Source organism: Asterias amurensis, chromosome 19 (assembly GCF_032118995.1).
Source record: "Asterias amurensis chromosome 19, ASM3211899v1".
Taxonomy (NCBI): Eukaryota; Metazoa; Echinodermata; class Asteroidea; order Forcipulatida; family Asteriidae; genus Asterias; species Asterias amurensis.
In genome coordinates this window covers 4971294-4992734 of record NC_092666.1, presented here as the reverse complement: position 1 = coordinate 4992734, position 21441 = coordinate 4971294, and the positions used below count along the sequence as shown (strand labels likewise).

At 40.0% G+C, this 21441-nt stretch overlaps 1 protein-coding gene across 7 annotated transcripts; it reads right to left on the bottom strand.

Annotated features, from left to right (window-relative positions):
* Positions 1–242: 242 nt before the first annotated feature.
* On the bottom strand, positions 243–21272 carry LOC139951426 (uncharacterized). Of its 7 annotated transcripts, none has more exons than XM_071950315.1 (8): positions 18898–19209; positions 17828–17885; positions 15532–15608; positions 10375–14688; positions 6468–6599; positions 5561–5642; positions 3310–3461; positions 243–3085 (listed from the first exon to the last, which is right to left on the bottom strand). In XM_071950315.1, exons 5-8 carry the CDS (start codon positions 6494–6496, stop codon positions 3046–3048), a joined length of 303 nt encoding a protein of 100 aa, XP_071806416.1. In that variant the 5' UTR covers positions 6497–6599; positions 10375–14688; positions 15532–15608; positions 17828–17885; positions 18898–19209; the 3' UTR covers positions 243–3045. The 7 variants fall into 7 exon arrangements, 5 of the variants coding, with proteins under 5 accessions (XP_071806416.1, XP_071806417.1, XP_071806420.1 ...); XM_071950316.1 differs by having other exon boundaries at positions 6468–6596; XM_071950319.1 differs by lacking the exon at positions 6468–6599.
* Between the last annotated feature and the right edge of the window lie 169 nt (positions 21273–21441).

The following is a 21441-nucleotide window of genomic DNA, read 5'->3' as shown; positions in this document are numbered from 1 at the left end:
TGTTTGGTTACAATTTGTTTAAAGGCGCTTGACACGTTTGGTAGGTGTTTATCAACATACGCATAACATACATGTAACAAACCAGTGAAAATTCGAACTCTTTGTCGTCAATGTTGCGAGAGAATAATGGAGGAAACAACACTCTTGTCGCACAAGTTGTGTGCCTTCAGATGCTTGAATTCAAGACAACTTCAATGCTCGTTACCAAGTACGTTGTTATTTTTCTTTACAATTATTTTCAATAATTGGCAGTAGTGCAGTGAGCTTTTAACCAAGATTTGTTTAAAAAGTAATTGATTTTCCTAGGCAAGCAATACATTTATACTGATTTAGAATTGACCCAATCTCTCAATCTTTCAAGACAAATTATGGAGAGACTGGAAATTAATGCTTTTATAGTAAGTGGTCTTTGATAAGGAATCAAATCAAACCCTCTCCTACAATATTTTGCTTTGTATCCAAGTCTTCTTTGTTGTTAAATTAATTCCAAATTGATTTAGCTTAGTTTTTTTCTGTCTCTCTTCTCTCCTACTGTTTATTTATTTATTTGTTTATTTTTATTTTTTGTGTATTCAGTGTTGATTTGTGAAAAAAACTATTAAAATAACTTTTTGGTTGCTTAAAGGACACTTTTGGTAATTACTCTCAATAATTATTAGCATCAAACCTTACTTGGTGTCGAATAATGGGAACAGACTGATAGTATTAAACATTGTTTACGGCTCCCTCTGAAGTGTTGTAGTTTTCGACGAATTTGATTTAGAATTTGAGGTCTCGAAATCAAGCATCTTATGGCACACAACTTCGTTTGACAAGGGTGTTTTTTCTTTCAATATTATCTTGCAACTTCGGCGACCGATTGAGCTCAAATTTTCACAGCTTTGTTAATTTATGCATAATGTTAAGAAGAGAACTGTGAAGAGAAGTCTTTAGAAATTACCATTAGTGTCCACTGCCTTTAACTAAAACAAAAACGAATCAAGAAACGAGAATGTTCAAAATTACAGACACCTAGAGAGCACCATATCGACCAGTCAAACAAGAAGTATTATTCGAGTTTACAGATCACACTTAAAGCTTAATTCACACGAGAGCACTTTTAGCAAGGGTCCATTGCTAAATTGTAGCATGGTTGTTAAATTTTACAAAAATGTAGTCATGTGAAAGGACAACAATTTGTTTCTACTGCCCAAGTGTTCTTGCAAGATTTTGTTAAACATTGCTAGTTTACAACCATGCTAAAATTAAGCAAGGGACCCCAGTTAAACAGAACAAAGACCAAGAACTTGGACAGTAAAATTTACCGATCAGAATGATTTCAGTGATTTGTTTTCAGTCCTTTCCTGCATACAGGATACAAGGTACTTGGCATGTACAGTGTAAGGCAAAATCAACCAAATAAATGTGGCGGCTCAACAATATACGTGTAAAGCCTACCTCCGTATCAACTGTTTGTTAAAATTAGTTTCGTTTTTCTCATTTCTAAGATTTTAAAGATACAAAATGAGCCGCACAGAAAGATTAAATGTGATTTGTTGTCTACCTTGAAGTTCAGATACATGGCATCCTATACGCAGGAGAAAATGGTTATTTAAGTGTGAAACAATATCAGGGTGATAGTAAAATAGTGAAAGTGGCCTTTGAATAAAAGTTTTTTTATCTTATAAGAACATGCCTAAGTTTATAACCCAAGAGGGGTTGTGGCCCAAAGATTAAAAGTAACATTTAAACCCGTTTTTTAAACTGGTTAAAAACTTACTTTATTCACAGGTAGTTAAACAGAGACTTTGCATTTGGCATCTTGTGAATGGCAAGACTTTCAGCAGATCAAGCCAGAAATACAATCTTATTACATACATTTAAATGCATAAAGACGGAGGACAAGTTGCATCAAACATTATTAAACTAGCCTTTACATTTGAAATGTTCAAAGGCACTGGACACATTTGGTTATTGTCAAAGACCAGTTTTCTCATTGGTGTATCTCAAAATATGCTTAAAATAACAAACCTGTCAAAATTTGAAATCATTTGGTCATCGAGCTAGCAAGATAATAATGAAAGAAAAAAACACCCTTGTCGCAAAAGTTGTGGGCTCCAGATGCTTGAATTTGAGACATCAGCCGATAACTCAGCTGAAGTCTTGAATTCAATGCAAATATTTTAGCAAGAAATTACATCTTTCTCAAAAACTACGTTACTTCAGAGAGATCCGTTTAAACAGCTCTCCATTGCTAACAATTATTTTAGGTAATTGCCATTAGTGTCCAGTGCCTTTAATAAAACAGAAAATTGGTTGCAATTGGTTGCAATTTTCAATCTAACCTTGTCAAGAAAAAGACACTGAACACATTTTGGTAACTGTCAAAGACCAGTCTTCTCACTTGGTGTATCTCAACATCTTGAACTCAACTGTTCATACTATGAAGTTGTGAGATAATAATGGGAGAAAACAACTCTTGTCACACGAAGTTGTGTGATTTCAGATGCCTGAATTTGAGACCTCAAAATCAGTTCTGAGGTCATGAAATCAAACTCAATTATTTCAGTGAGAATAACTTCTTTCTAAAAAAAACACATTACTTCAGAGGGAGCTGTTTATCACAATGCTCCCCAACAGCTCCCCAATGCTTGTTGCCAAAAAAGTTTTTATGCTAACAACTATTTTGAGCAATTACCAAAAGTGTCCAGTGCTTTTTTAATAAAATAATGTCAGAGCTACTCAGGACATAATAATAAGTGACAAATGCATGAAACGCCAATTTCACCATAGTTGCATACATGAGTGTTATAGACATAATAAACAGATTGTTTTTGAATTTGAAAACCATTAATACACACTACTTGAAAGTGTTATAACTTCACAAAATGTCACTACTTTTACTTCGAAGTCACACCAATTTTCGAAATGATAAATAAAACTTGTTTATCATAGAGTGTCGCTGCCGAGTGGTTGAGAGCATTGAATTCAAGTTCTGCCTGAATTCACCGGAGTGTGGGTTCAAATCCCGGTCGTGACACTTGTGTCCTTGAGCAAGATACTTTACTATAATTGCTTCTCTTCACCCAGGGGTATAAATGGGTACCTGCCAGGGTAGAGGTTGATATTGTGAATGAAAAGCTTTCGGAGCGCCACGGCAGCTCAGGGCTGTATACTCCCTAATGGGAGCTGAGAAAGATTAAAGGGATGTTTATTGGCTCAATGACCTGGGGACTAATGTAAAGCGCATTGATACAGTTTATTGTGAAATGCGCTATACAAGAACTTGTTATTATTATTATACCATTAGTTCAGGGTTGAATATCATACCTCCTGATTCCTCTAGGTGTCTGACCAATCTGAACTGTTGTTTCATTCATTTTATAAGAGGCTTGCTTTGATTGGCCAAGCGAGATTTCTTGTAGTGCTCCATTTGATTGGCTGGAAGGAGTACTCTCTTGCGAAGAAGTATGTGGTGCTGACTATCTAAGAAAAATAAAGAAATCCGACAGAAATATAGTAAATAATTGACTGGGTTTGTTTTGGTGTTAGCTCTTTTTCTTTTCCAAATTACCCTTGGTTGGCCTGCCTGGTATTAACTAAGAGTAATGATAAAACTAAAGTCTTGTAATGTGCACATATCCACCATGCTGGGTGTTCAAGGCGTAGTAAAAACCAAAAACAAAATTAAAGAAAACAGACACAACAAAATTAGTCCTAATTGAAAACCTGTGGCATAAGATAAGTTTTGATTAGATTTAAATTTTGTGGTACAAAGAAAAGATCCAAGATTAAGTGGTAGAGAGTGCCAGTACGACGCTGCACTGTTCCTCACTCCAAAGATTCGAGGAAGAAGCTGAGATGATGGGAATGCACACATCATGGGCAAAAACCAAGATCCAGAACTGTACCAACCTCCGCCAAACACCTGCTTCAGTCAACGTTGAGGGTAACTCTGTCCAAATTACACAGAAGTTCAGGTATCTCGACTGTGACATCCATTCCTCAGGCTCATCCTCCCCCGACATTCTCCGACGTCTTGGACTTGCCTGATCCACCTTTGGCCAATGAGATTGTGTCTGGAGGAACAAACGCCTGAAGCTCACAACCAAGCTGAAGGTATTTACTACCTGTGTCCTCCTCGTCATACTCTTTGGCTCAGAAACATGGACACTCCGGGCAGACGACACAGGAAGGCTCCAAGCCTTCAGCCCAAGTTGTCAACTTCATCACTAATGCAACAATCTCGGAGACCACCGTCATTGAGGACATCCCAGAGGATACACCTTCCCATGTGACCATTAAGCTGAATGTCGACGCACAGGGAAGATCCCGCCCCTGCAGACCTTGCAGACTTCGGGTCTGGGCATGGCAGCTGTGGTGAAGAGCATTAGAACCCATTGGTTTGGCAGCTTAACATCCCCATAAATGTATTAAGGGAATGATGATGACGATGATGATGATGATGATGATGATTATCCAGATGCATGGCAAAGCTGAAGAAAAAGACCTGTCACTCCATGAGTGTTGAGACTGGGGTTCAATGAGGAGAAGCATGGAACATGATCAAGGACTCCATGACGAAGTGTAAACTTGAAGTAATTCAGAGATATGGTGGGGAGCCTTGCCATGTCAATTTCCCCAAGTACACACTTTCCTGACCCGAAATTTGCTGCAAACGCCAGCAATTAAAAAAAAGAAGCTAGGATTAATCTAGACTTGTGGACAAGTCATTAAATCGGCCCCCCTGAGATAGTGCCCTCGCGAGATCACTGCTCTCACGCGAACTGATGGCTCCCGATTTTGACTCCTCAGCGAGTGGGGCCGATTTAAGGACTTGTCCACAAGTCTAGGAGTAATCTAGACTTGTGGACAAGTCGTTAAATCGGCCTCTCGCGCTGAGATAGGGCTATCGCGAGATCCCCGATTTCGACTCCTCATTTTGAGGAGTCGAAATTGGGGAGCCATCAGTTCGGGCGAGAGCAGTGATCTCGCGAGAGCACTATCTAAGCGCGTGGGGCTGATTTAACGACTTGTCCACAAGTCTGGGATTAATCCCGATCTAGAGTAAGGACAAGTATCTCATCCCAACTTAGGTAGGGTTCATTGTGTCATAACTAGTATGGTTACGGAATTTAACTCGTCCTAAGCCATTAGATTAATCCTAAGTTAGGAAGAGTTTGGTGAAATCAACGGCAGGTTATACTGTGTATCGCACTCTGTATGATGAACAACTAGCATTAAATGAGTGATTGATTGATTGATTGACTGATTAAAGTTATTTGGTTAAAAATACAGTAAGAACATGCCAAAAAAACACACACAACAACATGAGAAAAGACAATGAAATAAGATAAACCAAAATGTAACACAAGATAGAAATACTGCACAATTATAACCCCCAAAGATCAACCTTAAAATGTCAAAGACCAACAAGGTTTTATACCAATCTTCACAAACTATTATTTTGTCTGTATTTATTTTCTTTTTCTCTATTGTTACAAACAAGTACAGTACCATCAGCTATTGTTGTAATCCGAAGGAATTATATGAATTTTTTGGATTCGATTGTAAACAATACCTTCTTTAAAACTGTGGCAAGCGTATTGGGCAGTCTTCCCTGTACCAGTCTTTCCAAGCACGGTTCAAAGAAAGGCAAGGACCTGGAGATACAGATAAGAAGACGGATGATAAATTAGGAACACCCCCTGAATACAAAACTTTACAAGATATGTTGAAATAAAAATGAATAACGAAATAAATCACAGCAGGACTGGGCACCTATCAATGTGGTGGGTGTTAGTACTGAACACAAAAAATAATGAGAGCAGAGAAATAAGTAAGTGAAAATCCTTGTAAAGAGAAGTTCATATGCTCATTAAAGGAAGTGGACACTATTGGTAATGACTCAAAATAGTTATTAGCATAACACCTTACTTGGTGACGAGTAATGGGGAGAGTTCGATAGTAAAGAACGTTGTGAAACATTGTGAGAAACAGCTCCCTCTGAAATGACATAGTTTTTGAGTAAGAAGTAGTTTTCCATGAATTTGATTTCGAGACCTCAGACTATTTGCTAACACGTGTCGGACAATCCTGCAATCAAATGGCAAGGATCAGCTTGGGTGTTATATAATATAAAACATTGCGAGAAACAGCTCCATCTGAAGTGACGTAGTTTAAGAGAAAGAAGTATTTTTCACGAATTTGACTTACAAGACCTCAGATTTAGAATTTGAGGTCTCAAAATCAAGCATCTGAAAGCACACAACTTCATGTGACAAGGGTGTTTTTTATTTCATTCATATCTTGCAACTTCGAGGACCAATTAAGCTCTAGTTTTCACATGTCTGTATTTTTATGCATATGTTTTGATACACCAAGTGCGAAGACTGTTCCTTGACAATTACCAATAGCGTCCACTGTCTTTAAAGCAGATAATATTCCTGCTTGATGCCCTAACACTCATAACAAGTATTTAGTCGTACCTGAACTGTTTTTCCCAATCCCATGCCATCTCCCAATATAGCACCCTCGCCCATCTTATAATGCTGGCACAAGAACTTCACTCCCTCCCTTTGGTAATCTCTCAAATATCGGTTGATAGTTACAATAACCTACTGGGTGGTCACAAAGAAAACAAAGATAGGATGAGTTGCTCATTGTTTTTCAATTACAAGTCATAAATGGTTTGTGAGTTTTGTCTAAAATTGCATCTAGTTACAAGAATGCCACTTGAAATAAATAAGATGCAAGATGGAAAAACCTACATAGCACATGAAAACAATTACCATTACTAATAATTACAACAATCAAGCCTTATCAGCCAACACATTTTTTGTGTCGCCAGACACACATGGCCTGAAGGCCACTTCAAGTTATTGCCAACAAACAACTATTTTTCTACAGGATTAACCCTTTTACAGTCCATACAGATGTAGGCTTGTGTACATCATCTATCTGAAGCCTGGCTGGAATAGCAGAAAGCACTACCTCCCCAACTTTTATGAAGCAATTGTGGTTACATGTCTTGCTTAAGAACACAAGTGTAACATGTGTAATGACCAGGACTCAAACCTACGTACACTCTACTGATCTAACGCCAGAGCTTGAATCTGCCGCTCTTAACTGCTAGGCCATTACTCGTTACGAAGTGAGGTTTTATGCTGATAATTATTTTGAGTAATTGCCAATAGTGTCCACTGCCTTTAAAGGCAGTGGACACTGGACACTATTGGTAATTACTCAAAATAATTAGCATAAAACCTCACTTGGTATTGAGTAATGGGGAGAGGTTGATAGTATAAAACATTGTGAGAAACGGCTCCCTCTGAAGTGACGTAGTTTTCGAGAAAGAAGTAATTTTCCACGAATTTGATTTCGAGACCTCTTAGTTTAGAATTTGAGGTTTGGAAATCAAGCATCTGAAGGCACACAACTTCGTGTGACAAGGGTGTTTTTTATTTTATTCATATCTCGCAACTTTGTTATTTTATGCATACAGATGTTGAGATACAGAAGACTTTGTCGACTGTCTTTAAATGATGCTGCTAAATATTCATCATCTCTATCTGTATTTGTTAAAAACCTACATAACAGCTCAGTTCCTTGACTCTTTTTCAATAAGTTGTGTTGGCCTTGTCTCATCCAGTAGCCCAGAGCACTTTGGTCAAACGAACAAGGTACCAATAATTGAGTACAAGAACATTTACTGGATAACTTGACATAGTCAGATATGGATGTCTGCCGAGGCGCATGGACACACAACATCACATGAGCTGAATCAAACATTGTAGGTACCACCTGAAACCAAGTCGAAATGACCAGTAACGATATTCTTCGTTGAAGTATCAACCGCCAGACACGTCCCCCTCCCCCAAACATCGGAGGAACCACCTAAAACCATGTTGAAATGACCAAAATCAATATTTCCTATACAACGTATGAGTCGCCAGACAAATGTTTTGCTGCATTAGGCCCGCTAGACAACCCCCCCCCCTCCCTGCCTCCTGGGTTTACCATCAGAGTAACCATCTGAAACCATGCTGAAATGACCACATTGAAGGAACCACCTGAAACCAAGTTGAAAAGATCAACAGCCAGACAAATCGTTCGCTGCATTTTGCCCCCCAGACACCCCCTCCCCCCTCTCTGGGTTAAACATCTGAGGAACTACCTGCAACCAAGTTGAAATGACCAACAACACTAATCTCCATACAAGTATCACCCACCAGATCAATTGTCTGCTGCATTAGGCCAGCCAAACACACCCCTCCCCGTCACATCGGAGGAGCCCTATGAAACCATGTTTAAATGACCCCAAAAAACTAATCCCAATACAAAGTAACCTCTGCTTTGCTGCATTAGGCCTGCCATGGACAACACCCCCCCCCCCCCCCGACCCCCACCATCGGAACCACCTGAAACCAAGTTCAAATGACCAATAACACCATTGCCAATGAAAAGTATCAACCATGAGACAAATTGTCTGCTGCATTTTGCGCGCCCAGATACCTCCTCCGCCCCCTCCCTGGGTTTACCATCTGAGGAACTACCTCCCAGCAAGTCGAAATGACCAATAAAAACACTACTCTTCCAACCAGTATCAACAACCAAACAACATGTCTTCTGCATTAGGCCCGCCAGACACACCCCCTCCCTCCCCCAACATCGGAGGAGCTATCTGAAACCATGTTGAAATGACCAATAACACTATCCCAATGAAAAGCATCAACTGCTAGACAAATTGTCCGCTGCATTTTGCCCCAAAGGACACCCACCCCCTCCCCCTCTCTGGGTCAAAACCAAGTTGAAATGACCAATAACACTTTTCTCCATACAACATGTACAAGCATTAACTGCCAGACAAATTGTCTGCCGCTTTAGGCCCCCCCCCCACCCTCGGAGGAACCACCTGAAACAATGTTGAAATGACCAAAAACGCTATTTCCTAAACAATGTATAAGCCGCCGGACAACTGTTTTGTTGCATTAGGCCCGCCAGACAACCACCCCCTCCTCCCCACCCCCTGGGTTAACCATCACAGTAACCACCTGAAACCATGTTAAGATGACCAAAAACAGTATACCGATACATAGTATCAGCCACCACACAATGTTTTGCTGTGTAAGGATGCAGACACCCCCCACCCAACATTGGAGTAACCTCTAGAAACCAAGTTGAATATGACCAGTAACACTATTCCCAATGAAAAGATCAACAGCCAGACAAATTGTCTGCCGCATTTTGCCTGCCAGACACCCTATATCCCCTCTCCCTGGGTTTACCATCTGAGAAAGTACCTGCAGTTGAAAATGACCAATAACACTATTCTTCATACAAGCATCAACCACTAGACAAGTTTTCTGCTGCATTAGGCCAGCCAAACCTCCCCCCCCCCCACATCAGAGGAGCCCCATGAAGCTATGTTTAAGTGACCCAAAACTCTAATCCCAATACAAAGTAGCCTCTGCTTTGCTGCATTAGGCCTGCCATGGAAAGCACCCCCCCCCCACCCTCCGAAGTACCACCTGAAACGAAGTTCAAATGAACGATAACAGCATTGCCAATGAAAAGTATCAGCCACTAGACAAATTGTCAGCTGCATTTTGCGCCAAGACACCCACCCCCCCCCTCCCTGGGTTTACCATCTTAGAACACCACCCCCTTCCCCTCTCTTGGTCAAAACCAAGTTGAAATGACTAATAACACTTTTCTCCATACAAGCATTAACCGCCATACAAACTGTCTGCCGCTTTAGGCTGCCATACAACCCCCCCCCCCAACATCGGAGGAACCACCCGATGAAACATTATTGAAATTACCAAAAACACTATTTCCTAAACAACATACATGTATGAGCCGCCAGACAAATGTTTTGCTGCATTAGGCCCACCAGACAACCCCCCCCCCCCCCCCCCCCGTCAGAGTAACCACCTGAAATCATGTTGAAATTACCAAAAAAGTATACCGAATACATAGTATCAGCGACCAGACAATGCAGACACCCCCCCCCTCACCCAACATTGGAGTAACCACTTGAAACCAAATTGAATATGACCAGTAACTCTATTTTCAAAGAAAAGATCAACAGCCAGACAAATTGTCTGCTCTTTTTTGCCTGCCAGACACCCTCTATCCCCTCTCCTTGGGTTTGCCATCTGAGAAAGTACCTCCAACCAAGTTGAAATGACCAATAACACTATTCATCATACAATAAGTATCAACCACCAGACAAGTTTTCTGCTGCATTAGGCCTGCCAGACACATCCCCCCCACATCAGAGTAGCCTAATAAAACCATGTTTAAATGACCCACAACACTAATCCCAATACAAAGTAACCTCTGCTTTGCTCGATTGTTGACTTTGATGGATTTGAATCTTGTAAAAGTTACCTTACACTCAGCCACCTCATTGTATCCATTCTTCTGCAGGGTGTATTTTCCTCCAATTTCGTCGATTCTCAATCCCGACTGTGAGACGTCTCCCTACTTCGAGCCACCTTCTCACCGGACCTGGGCGAAGAACGCTTCTTCCTACACAGGGATGTCCTTGACACCTGTTTTGTCTTGGGCTTAAGAAAACGTCTTGAAAGTTTACTTGTGTGCGTGTTGACATTGGGATGTTAACGGCTACATTGGGATCTAGCTTGTAAATTCTGTAAGAAGAAAGACAGACAAAAATCAGTTAATTTCTTTTTTCAGAACTATAAAGTCTCCTGATGTATGAGTTAATACAAAACAAGCAATACACAACATTGTGGCTGGTATAAATATTATTGTTTCTTTATTTAAATAAAACTCCACCAACATAAAATAATTGTAAATGATAAAAGTAATATAACATATTTAGAAGTTTCAATAGGCCGATGGTTTACTACAACACATAGTTAAAGCTTTAGTTATGCGTATTGTATAATAAATAACTAAAAACAATAAATTGTGTAATTTTATCCAACGAGATCATGAAAACAACGTTTGCACAGGAAAGCCAGCGTCAGGTCAGGGATGGATTCCTCAGAACACTCACTCATTGCTTCCTTAATTTAGTTTAGATAACAAAATGACACACCAGGACAGGTCGAACCATCACACTCAAAAAGAGCGGGAAACTTTCTAAGTCCAACTTCTTATCCAAATGCCATTTTTAATTACCCATTGATGTCAAATGCAAAATCTCGTTTGAGTAAAATAAGCTATGGGGGCCTACTTTATTTTATTTAATAACAAACAAGTAAATGTGGAACTTTCACCAAAATGTGAAAACAAATTGTGAAACTTTGTTGTAGTAGTTTTGTTTGTTGTGAAGAGTGAATATCAATAGATGTGTAAATTGGACCCCTTAAAGAAACTGAACACCTTTGGTTATTGTGAAAATTTGAACTCAATTGGTCGTCGAAGTAGTAACATAATGGAAGAAAAACACCCTTGTTTACACGATCTCTTGTGCTTTTAGATGCTTGATTTTGAGACCTTAAAACAAATTGTAAGTCCCGAAATCATTTTTTTGTTCATAAACTAGTGGAAAATTACTTCTTTCTCATTACTTCAGAAGGGAAAAATTTCTCAAATGTTTTAAACTATCAACAGCTCTCCATTGCTCTTTAACAAGTCAGTCTTTATGCTGACAGTGATTACCAATAGTGTCCAGTGCCTTCAGGGTCAACCTAATAATTCGCTATTAAAAGTACCATCAATTGGTTTCATATAAAGGCTTTGTACTACATATTTTAGTACTTTATACAATGTAACGAACGCTTGATTGTAGAATGAAACTATGGTTCTACTCTGGTTTTTCATTTAAAGATCACCAAGTGGTACTTTTAATTAAACATAGCATACAACATCAACTGAAATTATCTTCAAGTACGCGCTAATTCTCCAATCAAATTGGCAGAATGGAGTGGTGATAAAAACCTATATTGCACGGCTAATATCACAACCATGCGTCATGTGTGTTCTATGTCACGCGCCAAGTTTGCTTAAAGATAAATACGTTATCACACGCTCGCTCGTGGAAATACGGAAAATATAGCGCGTCTGCGTCCCATATCCAACTCGGCCTTCGGCCTCTTTGGATATGGAACGCAGAGGCGCTATATTTTTCCGTATTCCACTCGCGCTTGTGTGATAACTTATATAATAAGATACTAAAAGCTTTAAGCTCAATACTCTACAGATCTGAAACAGCAATAACATTTCATAAACCTCCCCCAGAATAGATAGCATAGAATAATAACTTTCTAGAAGTTTGAGTCCAGACACCAATTGTAAAACTATAGTTAAGTTCGGGAAACAAATAAAATGCAAAAACAAACAAAAACCAGAACCTTAAAAATAAAACAATAATGCTGAAAAATACTGATACTGATAACGCACTGCAGGCCAATTTCATGTAGCTGCTTAAACAGACAATTTTGCTTAACATTTCCTTGTCTGCTGAGCAAATTTAAGCAGGAAACAAGCAAAAGATGGACCATGTGACATGGTTCCTTGCTGGTATCTTTTTAGTCTGGTAACAAGAAATGTGTTTGTGCCATGGAATTATATATACGAACTAGAGGGCACACGAGCGATGCTTCGTGCACAAAGGCCACGGGACCGCAAGATGATAAGCGCATCATTCTGCACGCGCGTTGAATACGAAATACATGTTTGAATTTTTGTATTGACTCTCACGCGATGCTGTTTGTTCAACTTACAAAATGGCCGCACAAACACACGCTGTGAGATAGCTGTGTTGTCAACTTAAAAAATGGCCGCCTGCTCGCATACCGGGGCGCGTATATAGGTCAGTGCGCGCTCTAGTTCTTATATAAAACTCTACGGTTTGTGCTTGCTAAAAGTAGCTATATGAAATTGGGCACTGATGTTAATGCTACTGTACAAGTACATTGCATGGTTTGTTAATACTATCACAGGTAGTACGCATCTTAATTAAAAAAAAAACCAATAAGGACTGAACACGTTTGGTTTTTGTCAAAGACCAGTATTCTTACTCGGTGTATCCGAACATATATGCATAAAGAAACAAGAATGTGGAAATTTGGACTCAACTGTTCATTGAAGTTGCAAGAAACTGATGAAAGAAAAAATCACCCTTGTTGTATAAAATAGTGTGCTTCTGGCCAATTTTTATACATATTATTTTAGTGAGAAATTATCTCTTTATAGGAAGTCGTTTCTCACAATGTTTTATACTATCAACAGTCTTCCGTTGCTCGTTACCAAGTAATGTTTTATGCTAAGAAAGGCCTATTTTGAGTAATTACCAAATGTGTACAGTGCCTTTAAAACAGTAAGTTAACTTTGTTCCTTGTTATAAGTTTTGCTTTTTATACAAACCCTACTATCCCATATAACATCATATAATTGTTTTAATTTGTTGTTGTATTCATGCCCTTATGGAAAGGGTCTGCTTTGTGTATGGCATCCTGTCACATAATTTGATATTAACAAGTCCACGGTGCTAATTCATTTAGGGGTCAGCACTGCATACCAGTTGATTATGAGTAATGGGGAGAGGGTGATAGTATAAAACTTTGTGAGCTCAAATTTTCTCAGGTTTGTTATTTTGTGCATATGTTGAGATACACCAACTGTGAAGACTAGTGTTTGACAATTACCAATAGTGTCCAGTGTCTTAAAAGCCAAGTTAAATAATTATACATCTGAGGTGGTTTAATACATTTTAAAGCAACTGGTACAATTGTAGCGTCATTGTTGCAGTTAATATGTATAAAACTCAAGGATAACAAAACAATAAAACCTAATTAAAAAACTTCGGGATTGACGCCTTCTTCCGGTACTTTCTTATGGCTGATGCTTCTGGTGTGATGACCAGGAAACGCTGCAGAGAGCTCATCACCTTGGGATTTCTGTGGTGAACCCCAAGGTGATGGGATGACAGCATCTTTTCTTGGAGATTTCTCCGTTGATCGTGTTGGCGATGGAGGCTCTGAACCGACTGACTTTGGTGAAGCATTACCAAATTCATCACTGTGACAAAAATGACGTCGTCTGAGCGACTGGACTTCAAAATGGTTGACCTCACCAGTCTTATCGGACCTCTCCTTAGGATTTTGCTTGGTGACCACCTGAACCTCAAGATTCCCATTGGTGTTCTGGTCGGCAGACTATGGGGCTCTCTTGATGGGCTTGGGTACCATCACTATGGACTATGATGACAGGTGTTTTGGATGAGGCCTGTTGAGCTGCTCACAGTTTGAATCATACTCCCAATCAATCAAGTCAAGCGCCATCTAGAGGCTCGAGCCTGCTCAGTGATTTTTCTCCAGATGTTCCGGTCCAGCATGAAGGAGCGTAGTTCTTCAGCGCTGGTCAAGCCGATGTCTCATTTCAGTGTGTCTAGGTAGGAGAGTCATCTTCTCCCACGAGAAGCCTTGCCTTGGGTGGGCTCCCAGAGGATGATTGGGCAAGGGGCAAGCTCTGAGTGGCGGACACAGTGCCAAGCAAGCTTGAGGCGGCGTTCACGGATCTTCTCTGTAGCCTTTGGCCAGCCATTGGAGTTTCTCATGTGGTCTTGCCAGGGGATGTTTAGGGTCATACGCTGCATCCTGGTGTAGCAACCATCCAGAGACTTCTCCATCCTGGTGGTTAGGGTCTAGGTCTCATCTCCGTATAGTAGCACTGACTCCACTGTTGTGACAAAAGGTGATCTTTTCACTCCCACTCCAGCGCTGCTGCGTGCTGCAGATGAAAATAAACATTACACAATAACTTTACATTTCTAATACAAGCAATTTGGAAAGAAACAACAAGAATTTTCACTACTGGCACTACAATTATTTATTGTTAATAGGGTTATGGGTCAGTCAGTTTTTTAAACCCAGGATTTGAGCTGCCTCTAGCCATCGGGCTAGCTCGGTGGTCTAGTTGTAGGACATCTGCTTTAGCAATGCAAAGGTCGCGCGTTCAAATCCCACTCGAGTGATTTGCATATTATATTTGTTTTCACAGGGTACAGTGGTTAAAACACATCAGTGTAAAGGTTAAAAACAAATTATAAACCCAGAAATGGTTCAATTAATAAATGCATTCTCATTCAGGGACAATCGATAAAAGGAATGACGATCTCAAAAACAAGTACAAAGTTATATCTTTAAAGGGTTTTGGTACCTTTTGTATAACAATTTTGCCATTACATAAATCCCTATGCACTGTGAATGATGTACATGTATTATACAATTTTAGCAACATTAGTTTTAAAGTTTTACGAAGAAAACAAAAGGCAAAACCAAACAGCAAGGTTTTCAGGAGAGTAGCGTAAATACGTTTTACATTCTAAGATCACTTTTGTTTCATGAAACGAAAACTACTTTCATAATATTTTTTTACTCATGTCTCAAAACTTACAACCTCAGCAAGGCAAGTAATATTTTAGAAGCCTTCTACCACCATTATCTTCAAACCGGATAGTTTAATGTATATCTGTTGACATTGAGTTTTGTGTTGTACAAAAGGTATCCAAACCCTTAAGTACGGTGTTGCTGAGATGTAATCTTGAATAAGAAAAAAAACAGTGTCTCTTACAGAGTCTTCCTCCGCTTCCTGTTATCCTTCATTTGACTCTCCAGCTCAGCTCTTTTGCTCTCTTGGGTTTTGTGCAACTGAGAAAATGAGAAAACATTCATAATGTTATAATTTGTTTAGAGTGACCATTAGCATCGGCGTCAATCTGTCTTAAAAGATGGGGGGAGGAACATCGTTAGTCATACCATCTACGGCGTGGGGTCCCGCCTCGCTTAAGAGCCCCAGGAAAATTTTAAGGCCATTTATGCTCTCTAGTGCAATCTTATGAGTCTGAGGGAAGATGTGCCCCATCTGAGATCTTGGAAATTAATGGCTATTTCGAGCTATGACAAATGATGCACCATTTAAATGCTATCCTGGTTATTAGCTAAAAACCAACTCAGTTATAGCTGCGTATACAAATTATTTCTACATATAATGCTCAGACGGCGGTTCATTCCTAGCATCGTCAAGGGTGGATTAAGACAGGAAATTCTATAAAGGGGGTGGGGGCTTGTTGGTAGGGCAAACCAATTAAAGATGGAGCATGCTATAAAGCGGAATGCAAAACCCTTTTTCGGCCTGGGGAAAACTTTGCATTCTAGATGTTCTCTGGTGCAAACTTAGGCCAATAGGCAAAACGAATGGAACAGAACATTTATAAAGCCTTTTAAATGTGAGCAGCAGTTGTATATAACCTTTTTGGTTAACATCATCTTCATGTGCGGATCTATTAGCATGCTCGTGTGAAACCTTTACGGCGTGGGTCGGGCCCGTTTAAGGGCCTGGGAACAGTTCACATTCTAGATGCTCTGTGGTGCAATCTTAGGGCAAATGTCAACAAGAGGCAAAAAGAATGGAATAGAGCAAAGCCTTTAAAATGTGAGCAGCAGTAGAACCTTTTGAGTTAACAGCATCTTCAAGTACGGATCTACATACATGACACAAGTTGTAGGGGGCAAATGAGTCCGGGCTCGCCTAAAGACTCTGGACACTATTGGTAATTTTCAAAGACCAGTCTTCTCACTTGGTGTATCTCAAAGTGCCTAAAATAACAAACCTGTGAAAATCTGAGCTCAATCGGTCGTTGCGAGATATTAATGCACAAAACAAAAAAACACCTGTCACACAGAGTAGTGTGCTTTCAGATGCTTGATTTCGAGACCTTGCATTCTAAATCTGAGATCTTGAAATGAATTTCATGAAAAATTACTTCTTTCTCGGGAACTACGACACTTCAGAGGGAGCCGTTTCTCGCAATGTTTGATACTATCAACCTCTCCCCATTGCACGTTACCAAGTGAGGTTTTAGGCTGATAATTATTTTGAGTCACTACCAATAGTGTCCACTGCCTTTAATCAGGCCTGGATCCTAGATGCTGTTTGGCTTCTCACACTAATGCTCAAACGTTGACAAATTGCACCTCCCCCTTGAAACAGTGGAAGGGACTATCCCCCAACCCCACCCCCCCCATTTTTGAAGGGTGGAGGGCATAAACTCAAATGTTTGCTGTAACTAATGACTTGTCTTTATCTTGAAACTCAAGTATTGCACCGTATAAGACCAAACCCTGTGTCCCGTCAATGGCATCAATCATAATGTTTGAGCATTCGTGTGAGAAGCCAAATAGCATAGGGTCCAGGCCCGCTTATAGACGATGTGACCTATGTTTACATTCAAACCACCCTCTGTTGACAAAACACTCTATACGTCATGTTTCGCCGGGCACCTGAGTTGCGCAGTCACAGTAAGATTGCGTACACTTTCTCGCTGGCTGCCAAAACACAAAGGTTTTGCCCGGCAGTATGCGCGCGAATCATGTTATGGTTTTCGTGTGATGTCAGAGGTCACATCGTCTATAGGCACGGGAAAATTCTGCATTTTAGATGCTCTGTGGTGCAATCTTCGGTCAATTTTGAGAGGGGACGTTTGATATAGTGTCCCCCACCCTTCTAAAAAGTTGTGTCATCCTTAGCCCCCAGGATTAATGCCCATGGCGAGACACAGGGTTGGTCTTACACAGTGCAATACTTTGGCTTCATGATCAAGGTGGTCAAAAAGATGGGGGGGGACATTTGATATTGTGCCCCTCTCCCCTTGTCACACCCCACCCCCACCTATTTGATGCCCACCACCATTAGTAGAATTTGAAACTTTGTATGGTGGAATTATAACTATAAGAACATTTTGTGATAACACCGTGTGAGTCTCTTTTTGAATAGTGTTGGTTAGGAAAAGAACTATTGGTTAAAGACTCATGTTTCTATTAATATACGCTGATCATCTACAGGAGAAAAATCATAAGACTGTACTTACCGTTTGTCTAGACGCTACTGCTCGCTGAATGTACTTCTGTAGGGCTTCTCTACGCAACCTACAATAGCCAACAAATATCGGACAAATTTACATCAGCTGCTGTTAAACGAAGAAATTCAGTCTGAATGATCTACATGTGTAGTTGCATGTTTTGTGTGCATTTGATCACTAGGCATAGTTAATTTTTTACAGTATTACATTTAACAATCACCAGTTTCTTAAAAGCTCAGAAATGCCTAGTTCATTTTGATGGGCCATAATAAATAATTTGAAGATATTAATTACCTATTTGTCTTTTTAAAGACAAATTTGTCTTTTTAAAGACAAATAAAGCACTTGTATTTTAATCCAACGAAGTCTTTTGGGGAAAAAAGTACCTACATGTGAGGTGAAACTAAACATGGATTGGAAATCACTAACAAGGCAATACTTTTTTTAGAAACCTCTTTCATCAGTGAAAAGGGTACAAAAGAATTTAGGTATTGCATGGTGAGGTATCAATATATATTTGGTTTGCGGTAACAAACACCATGTGTGTTTCTACTTGCCAGGTAGAGTTTGTTCTTTAGAGAACTGTCTTGCTTTATTTTACTACCGCAAAGAGTAGAATATCAGATTTTGGGGAAACTTGTTCTGAAAAGAACTGTCCTGCTTTGTAAATATACCCTGGCGCAGGTATAGAAAATTGGCTGGGACAACTACTTTAGCTTTATAGGATCATAATTAACCGCACTACCCCGGAGTCAGTCTCTTGACGATGACTAGAGCAAGCTAGTCAAAATGTTGAGACCAATTCAAGAACTGAATAGTGATTTGGTTCCCTATTGGGCAATCCCTATAGGCTTCTGCTTGCTTTTTGTTGATATGTCTCTAATTATTTTACTAATAATGCAAAAGTTATACATTTCTACTTATTGTTGCTGTGTGTTTTGAAGTTTTTAAAGCCTGGGTGAATAAATAAATAAACAAATAAATAAACTACTTGATGGATTGGTATTGGACGAAAATTAAGTACAGTTTCAATAAAAAGGGACAAAGCTTTATGGAAAGATTTCTCCAAATGTAATAACCTGTGTGGAGCTCCTGGTTGTCTCTTAGTCTTTTATCCATATGCTTCAAGTCCTCTGCATTGTTCTCACTAAGCCTCTTCCTTGATTCAACCTCTTCCCTGCAAACAGCCAATCAAAACAAACAAAGCTCGGTAAATAACACCAAACTCACAAATCTCAACTCATGTTAATCCGGCATGGTTAGGCCTGTCGTCTTCTTGATACTCCAAGGGTTTATGAAGATGCACCAAAAATTCAATCCATACTCAGTGATACTGCCTCTTGAAATACATAATTCTAAAAACACCCCCTTTCTGGAGCTCCGGCCCTGGCCCCACGCGTCGACCTGGTATTCTTTTAAAAGGTAAGAGCCCATAATTTAATAACAACAAGTATGCTAGTAGCTGGGTTAAACAACAGAGGAACTGCAGTTGAAATGACCAGATAGAGAAAGGACCAATAACACTATAATTAATACCAGTAACAGCCACCAGACTTGAGATTTGCCGAATTGGGCCCGCCAGACACCCCCCCCCCCCCCTCTCTTGGGTTAAAGATCTGAGGAACCACCTAAAACCAAGTTGAAATGACCAATGATGACACTATTCCCAATACCAGTATCAGCCGCCCTACAAAAAAATTGCTGCATCCAGGGGCCTGCCAGACACCCCCCGCCCCCCGGGTTAAACATCAGAGGAACAGCCTGAAACGCAGTTGAAATGACCATAGAGAATTAGGACGATTAACACTATTCTTAATACCAGTATTCAGCTGCCTGACAGAAGTTTTGCTGCATTGGGCCCGCCCGACACCCCCCCCCCCCCCCTACTTAAGTTAACATCAGAGGAACCACCTCAAACAAAGTTGAAATGACCAATGACACTATTCCCCAAACCAGTATCAGCCGCCTGACAAGGTTTTTGCTGCATTGGGCCCGCCAGACTCCTCCTATCCCAACCCCCAGGTTAAACATCGGAGGAGCCACATAAACCAAGTTGAAATGACCAATAACACCATTCCCTATACAAAGTTGGGGGGGGGGGAGGAGCAGAGCGTCTGCCAGGCCAAATGCAGCAAAACATTTGTCTGGCGGGTGACACTTTGTTTTTGGAAAAGTGTTTTTGGTCATTTCCACTTGGTTGCAGGTGGTCCCTCCGATATTATGTTAAAGGGGCGGAGGAGCGGGATGTCTGCAGGCCTAAGCAATTTGTCTAGCAGTTCATACCTGTGGATGTAAAGGGTTTTAAACCAGAAAGGGTTTTCAACCTTTTACAGTTGCTCAGATCTCTTGGTGTTATCTCCTTTCATAAATTTTGAACAAAAGGTTGTATAAACCTAGAGTTTTCAAAGTAGCAGAGTATAGCTTTTGCTCTTTTCAGATTTCCAAAAATTAAATAAAAAATGACAAGGGTCGAAAGACAACTCATTTTGCCTTAAAGCATCATTGTACAAACTTAAAGTCACCTGGAAGTAGAAATTTTTTTCTTTCAAACATAAGAGTTTATAATTTTTTTAGTAATTGTTTGTCACGATTTATATGTTAAAAAAATATATAAAGTTGTTTGGGGGCTGACTCCACCTACCCCTTTTGTGACGCCATTCGAGGCAGACTTTGCCTGCAATGCGTATAATAAACACACGTGCATGTACGTCCAAGTCGTGAGTTGGTACATTTCAAAAAGTGTTTTTCTGCATTTAGCAGCAATACACCTGGTCGGCATTGCCGGAAAAAAACTATTTTTTTTGTTTTTAAAAGTACAAACTCACGACTTGGTCCGTACATTTTGCAATTGTGTTTACTCTACGCATTACAGGCAAAGTCTGCCTCGATTGACGTCACGAACAGCGCCTTCTCGGGTCGGGGTCTACTGTTAAATTTGTAAATAACATAAGAACTGATTTTTGAAAACCTCAGTTAACTGATTCACATTCCACTCATCAAAACACATTAGTGACAAAAGCTTTATTTTGAAAAAATACCACTTCCAGGTGACTTTAACAGCCCAATAAAACTTCTGCCCACAAATTAATCACAGAAGATGTTCAACTGCCTCACTGGCTGATGACCATTATGCAATACAAGACCTACCATTGGAACTAGTTGTGGTATTGGCAGTCTGTTTTTCAGCTGAAGTGCCAGGCGGAACATGTCAGTACTGGGCAGGCCCGCCCACCGTCGCCCACCATGGCTATAACACTGATCATCACCAATGAAGGTAAGTATTACAGTTCCAACATCAAGAGTACTGTACTGTAAACAAAAAAGGTGAAAGCAAAATGAGAAAATTGGAAAGAAGTTGTTCAATCTTCACTTACCTTCATCCATTGTTGAAATGAACGAGCTTTACCACTGATTGGTGATGTCTTTACCTCTTCCACAGAATAGAAGAAGCAGGCGTGGGTAAACAAAGCACACATCACATATCCGTAGACAACGAAACAGGCCTAGGCCTAGTGTCAATTATTAATATTTTTTTATAGGTAATACAGCATGTACACAAAACAATGAGATCAACTGGATTATTATTAGGCCCAAAGAGAAGAAACACAGCACTAGTAACCTTA